At 29.9% G+C, this 7300-nt stretch overlaps 1 protein-coding gene across 1 annotated transcript in view; it reads right to left on the reverse strand.

Annotated features, from left to right (window-relative positions):
* Positions 1-5723: 5723 nt before the first annotated feature.
* LOC106107756 (innexin inx1) overlaps positions 5724-7300 on the reverse strand; it is a 30381-nt gene continuing 28804 nt past the window's right edge. The window contains exon 8 of the mRNA XM_013288757.1: positions 5724-7117. Within this exon, the coding sequence (XP_013144211.1) occupies positions 7060-7117 (58 nt within the window). The 3' untranslated portion in view covers positions 5724-7059. The remainder of the gene's footprint in view (positions 7118-7300) is intronic.

Genomic DNA, 7300 nt, shown 5'->3' on the forward strand with positions numbered 1-7300 from the left:
CCGCCCGCATCGGCCGCGGCGCCCCGCGCTCGCTCTGGACTATGCAATTGTGGTGTGAACGGAAGGTATCGAAAGACTCTCTTATCTGTTCGTTGCAATCGTAACAGTGCAATCGGAAACACGCAATAATAGAATGTACTTAAAGTATAAGAACGTGATCTCAGGACGAATCTTACCGCAGGCCTTGTGAAGTCGACAGACGCGATCCCGTTAGGATAACTAGTGTTCATCTTTTAGAGGTATTTTACTGATAGTTTCGCTGCTCGTAGTAACTGTTTGTGGAGACGCTTTATTTCTTTCTATTCTAGCTGGTAATCGAAGATAAGCACACGGACAGCACACAACTTATCTTTTACACGAATCATCACTCGCCATGGATTTGATAGACCAAATGAAAATAAAGCAATAATTAATTAATGTTCGTTCGTATAGGATTAATGGGAGTTCACTTTCATTGGATTTAAATCTATTTGCCAAATGACGTCTTCCTATGTGGATGTATGTAACGAGTAACGACGTTGTTACCTTTTGCGGGCCAAAAGACATTTATACGTTAAAACTAAAGAATATTGAAATGAGCGACTAAGTTTTCAAACTTGCATTATCTTGATATTATTTCATCGCATCTGTCATTACATTATGAGGTCTTATTTTTTACTTGTTTGAATAGATAGCAGCTCACTTGAATGTACTTTAACCACTGACCTCTATAAATGGACAGGCATGTTTTTGTGCCTATATCATTTTCGCCATCTGGGCACGGACCGTTGGTGATGAGAATTGAAATTAATTAGCAACTGGCGCGTTTCAATCGGAAAAGCTGTCATTTCCAAGCTAACCTATCCTTTTATACAGATCAGTGACTAACCGACTGCTGTAATGTTATATACTCTACGCTTACTACTCAAATGTCGACTGGCTTTTAAGTGTTCATTTTATCATTTTGCTTTTTTATACTTACCTAATCGGATTTTTGATATGTTTTCAACTGTCTAAAAAACTCCCAAAGCCATATATTTATAAAATGTAAAGTTTTATGTTCTTTACGAATTGTTGCAACTAATTTGAGTATTAGTAATCTTTGGGGATATTTAGTTGTGACTTATTTGTTAGCCGGTGTTGAGGACGCAAGGACATCAAGTCGACGATAAAATTATGTTTGTTGTAGACGATATGTTTATGTAAAAAGGTTGTTTGTAACTATATAAACGGTACTATCTAAGTGCAATATTGTTTTTTCTTAAGTTCTCGTTGTAACTTAGACGTCTGGTGTTAATGAATTATTTATTTGGACTGTTTAGGTGTCAATTTTAGAATTGTAAGTATAAATTAGATAAATGAATTAGTTCAAAAAGTTTCGGATGCGAAAATTAATATTTTTTTGCAGATATATTGTTAAATAGTCTTATTAGATGTTAGTTCTTTTTCTACTTGTTTAGATAATTGAAAGGTTTGTTTTGACACCTAAAGTCTTTAGAAGTCTTACGGGTATACTGAAACGAAATTTAAATATGCCATCATTAATTAGAAATCTAAATTCAATTGTAATTTAACGTCTGACTAGCCACGATTACGACCGGAAGTGAATCGTTTCAGTATACAGCCGTTAGTCACCTAACTTTCAAGTTACAACAATCTAAGCGGAAACTTTCCGCTTCGAAGCATTTACAACTCATTCAATTAACGAGACTTTTTTTTTCTTATAACTTACATGTATTCAATAAAAATAATAATTTAAGCGGGAAAGTTTTCGTTAGATCGTATTAAAACCAATGAAAACCAAAGAAATATGAATCAGTCAACAATAGGAGTGTCAGTATTGTATGGTAACGCCAAATACCGTGCCAAATATAAATAACTCTAGTGAGGACAATGTTATTTAAAACAAGAAAGTTATCGTGGAAAGTATCGAATAAATAATGGAAATTAATTATGCATTTTTCACTTTAATAAATAAGATTTAAATAAGTACATGTTAAAAGGAACTGAGAACGTGAGTTGTTCATAAACAACGCTTGAACGCAAGTAACTTTATATTTACAGAGAAACACGCTCGATTTGAATATACAACAAAATAGAAATTTATATTTCAACTTTGACTCATCTGTCGTAAAAAAATATAGGACGCAGCTCGCTGCAATCTCATTTCATTCAGTGGATGATCTAAATAAAACTAAATTAATCTCAGTCGAATATAATTTTTAATAAGTACACACTGATTTACGATAAAAAAAAAACATTCGCGAAATAATTACACCAACAAATCAATCGGCGCTATATTCTATAGTTTATTTTGAATCTGTATGTAGATTTTATAATGTGGCAGAACGTTAGAACTACCGAATGTGTTTGCTTTAAAAAAAAATAAAGACCTAATTTAAAAACTTTTATTGGCGCTCGCATCCTGATTGAATTATGGCGCCAATTTCTAACAAACGCACGTATTTTAGTAATCAAATGTCGAGTGAAATTGTTTTTATTACATTTTCTGACATTATGTTCTAGATTTTAAATTTGACAACAGAAATATTGTTCCTTTTTTAAAATAGTTAACCGAGAAACGGCTTTTTTTGTTTTGTTTTTACTTTCTTGTTGACAGTAATTATAAAATTATATTAGGTTTATTTAAGAGTTTAATTATAATATAAAGGTAGTTTTTTGTATTTAGACTGAATTAAGCTGTTTAATTTTCGATTTTTTAATTTTTCTCTAATTAGACGTATGATATAAAGATGGCGTTAATTGCAAGAGATGACGTCACGTAATGGCGTGCCAACTAAAATTGCCCCGTTATACGACATTGAATTGAATATTATTGTTATGAAATTCTGCGTTATTAAAATTTGTAGTATCACTAGTGGTTAGTTAATGAAACAACAAAATAAAATCAAAACTAAATATTTTAAATTAACTTAATTTAATCACAAAAATATCATTTCATATAGAATATACGAGTAATTGATAAATCTCTCAAATACAAAATTAACTGGATTTATTGCTAGTTGTTACTATATTACACAGTTTAATAAAAGCGGCAAAATGGAAAAATCATAGATAGAATCGAAACTTACTAAACAGATATTACTTTAAAATAAATTCTTTTTTAATTTTAACCCTAAATGTAATGCACCACTAAATGTCCTGAGGGACGTTATTTCTAGGAATTACCTTGAAAGGACAGATTAGTGACATGAATATGACAAACTACAAATAAAGAAAAATTAAAAAAAATCAACTCTACTGAACCTTTTATTGCGGTAATAGTCGATGCCAAATTGCACCTTTTTTATTATATTTTTAAATAGTTTTAGGAAATCATGACGATTTGTATAAAGCCAAAGAATTTTCTCTTATAAGAATCAGGTTAAACTCACTTTTTGGGTTAATTATGAGGTTATATCCACAGTCTGAAAGTGTTAATTTTCAGTTGTTAAAATAAAACGAAAAAACACGTAATCAATATATATTAAAATATAAATAAACATTTAGAAAAAAATTACGTAATTTACAAACCAGTAAAAAAACTAAAACTAAATATAAGGAATTCAGAAGTATACGTATTATTTTTACCACACAACCGTAAATGGCAACACGCAAAACCTATACGATTGCCATATGCAAAAACATAAAAAAAATTATAGCCTCAAGGCCTTTTTATTTTAAATAAACACTGAACGGTTTTTAATTTATTATAATTGTTATTATTCTTTCTGTTTTTATATTAATTTTATATGATAATATAAAAATGTGGAGTCTTATATTTCTGGAAGTCAATTATTATAATGCCTTATACAGTTTTTATGTCATTTTTGTAATTTTAAGTCGCATATGATTTTAAAATAAAACTCTCATTATTTATATATTCTAAGATAATTTACATTTTTATTAGGACTATATGTGGTTGTTTAAAAATAAAACGTATTCATAAACATAGTAAAATTGTAACTGACAAAAATCTTTTTCTTCTATATAAATGTTTGACATGTTTTTTTTCTTTAATTTGAATGTCTGTATGGACGTATCTATATGAATTACAATATTTGTTAAATTCTTAAATAAACAACCGGATTTCATTCATTTACATAGCTACAAAGTCAAATTACAAGTAAAGTAACATTTTCATTTAGAGCGGGCGTCCTTTGACTAAACTATCGCACGACTATTGTGCGATTGTCGATTGTTTCGCAGCGTTCAACTGTTTAGTTGCACAACTAAATATCGAGTAACACACCTCCATATAGGAATCAAAGCAAGACTAAACAGTTGTGCGATATTTTAGTTACAGGTATGCGGACGCTTTTAGTTTTCACGATTCATGCGATGTCACACGCAAATTGTCAAACGACTGTAATATTTGACAGTTGTCAAATATTAATACGAAAGTACCAAAACTCCTGCATTTGCATATTGGTTCAAATATAGAGCCAACATTTGTCAACAAAGATATATATTACATCAATAGACAGGACATTACGAAAAAAAACTGCCTTTATCAAGGGGGGGCTATAATATATTCTTTACATTCTAAAAAGAAAGAGAGAAAACAGAATGCTCAACCGACTGATTTTGATTTATCTATGTGCTTCTAGAAATTGTAAGCACCTTAGGGACTGTCCCACCACTGGCTGATAGGCTCATATGACCTATCTAGCTTAAAAATGACGTCACTCTCAGATAAAGTAACACAATCCGACATTTCCATCACATATTTTACACGTTACATTGTTAACAGAAAAAATAAAAATTGGTGGGACAAGATTTTAGTATTTTTAATTAAAATACATACTTATTTTACATACACTCTTATTTATTTTAAAAAAATTAAATTGCTCTTAATCGTAATGTCCACTCTATAAGTATAATTACATCTGTGTCAAACTTTTTAACATTTTTCGTCGTATAAAAACGCTATATAGTAAACACTAACAATAAGGCGACAAACAGTCTATTCATTTTGTTTACATAAAGTTTATGATTTTCCGAAATTTGTGCTTATAAAAAAAACATAAAATCACTAGGTATAAATTAGCTAAATGATATGAATTAAATGTCTTTTCTATAGTTTGTCTAATTATGATAGATTAATTTGATAAATGACGCATATGAAGTATCGAATTAAATTTGTATGACGGTAAATGCCTTACTTAATAGACAAGGATCGTAGTGATGATACAAACACGCAGCGAACAATTATGAACTATCGATATTCGGTTTCAATATTTATCAAACTTAAATAAAATTATTATTTTCTTTTTTATTAATTTACTAGCATGATTATAGTGTAGAGAATTTAGCGATCACAGAAATAATAGCGAAATCCGATTCGATTACGTACGGCTGTAGTAGTAATAAACGTTTATTTACTCTTATTATTTGTAATGGTTCTGGCCTCAAATTAATAATGACCTTATTATAAATTTGAGAAAACAGTGTTTTTTTTTTCATTCATAAGTTATATCTATGAATCTATCGATTCTAACTTCTATAAGATCAAAAATCGAAAATCGATAACTGATTTTATACAACCCATCCCTACTATATTTCAAATGAATTGTCAAACTAATCTATTTCATTTAGTCACACTATAGTTTTAAATAAGTATAAAATTGATAACTGCATATTAAAAAACATACAGACGAATTGAGTACCTCCTTTCGGGAAGTCGGTCAAAAATGAATAGAAATTTCAAAGGAGTTTATAAACAAATTTGATGGAATATCACAATTTTATGACAAGTGAAATAAAAATGAAAAATCAATTTATGTTACGAATGAAATTTGATGTTACAATATAATTAATGGCAGTATACATATTGTGGTGTCACGTTACAAAAGAAAATTAAACTTTAAAAAATACTATATTAACTAAACAACTTTTTTTTACTTAATTTCTCGATTTTATTGAATCCAATTTTAATCCCGCATATTCTACTTTCATAGAAATGACGTATATTTTTTAAATAATACGAAATATAAAATACTTGTTAATGTTATTTCATCAGATCTTTAAATAAACGTAATTTATATTATTTACTTTAAAATATAGAAATATATTTAACTTGTAAAAACTACGCAAAACATTCGAGTGTAAAAAGATAAATATCAGGTCCCTAGAAATTTGGAACAGAGAATTGAATGGAGTCGATTTAGTCTACAACTATTTCGGACAAAAATATAAGTTTTTTTTTTAAAGTCAGTTATAATTGATAAAAATAACTTTAAAGTTGACAGATTTTATTATTATTAAAAATGTAATTCAAATTTTCAAATATATTTTCTTGTCAAATTAAACAGGACCATTCTTACGTATACGCGAGGTTTATAAACTGATTTGTATGAACGTTAAATCCAGATTCAAACAATATTCGACCTTATGGCAACCACATTAGGAATAATATCGAACTTCATGTTTAATATTATTATTTATTTACATCTGTTACGCTTAATACTAAAAAGGCATATAATATACAAATACTTGGAATAAAAACATTTCATAAAGGTTTCCATACAAAAGTCATACATGGAATCAGCCACAAGTTAAATAATAATTACAAATAATGTAATTTAGTCAAATAAACAAACAGTACAAAAAGTGAAGATTTTATATTGTCTAACAGCATTTAAAATATTCAAAGTCAAAATGTGGCAGATTTTGGCTCAAAACTCTTATATATAAAAAATCGGACAAATTCCATCAATTAAATGCACGCTCCATATTACATTGATTTTCAACACTTCATTAAAACTATAGTAAATTTGTACACAAAAATGCTTAGAATGCACATAAATGCTATGAGTATAGAGGCCGTACAACTCTGCGATTCAAATATAACCCTTATCACGCTAGTAATTAAGACGGAAGTAGACTGTTTATTTTACAATTAAAACACTTCACACGACTCCATAGTTTTGTTAGCCACGTACCTGTGGCGGGAGAGTGGCTCTTATTTGTATGCGTGTAGAGGTGATATTGGTGTATGGGCGTGCGTCAGACGCCCACTATGGCGATGGGCTTGCGGCCGGGGGGCGCTGGGGGCGTTGGGGGCGCGGGGGGTGAGCGTCACGCGCGCGGCCCCGCTTTCTCGCCCATACGTTTTACAAGCTCAGCCATTAATTCTCTGAAAAATAAAACAATATTATATATAAAAATTATAAATGCAAAGTTACGATGGATGGATGGATGTTTGTTAGAGTTTGTAGCTTCAACGGCTGAACGGATCTCCATGAAATTTGGCACAGGTTTAGAGCATAGTCTGGAAGAACACATAGGCTACTTACTTTATTTATTTTTAATTCCGCAC

This window comes from Papilio polytes, unplaced genomic scaffold (assembly GCF_000836215.1).
Source record: "Papilio polytes unplaced genomic scaffold, Ppol_1.0 DF821845.1, whole genome shotgun sequence".
Taxonomy (NCBI): domain Eukaryota; kingdom Metazoa; phylum Arthropoda; class Insecta; order Lepidoptera; family Papilionidae; genus Papilio; species Papilio polytes.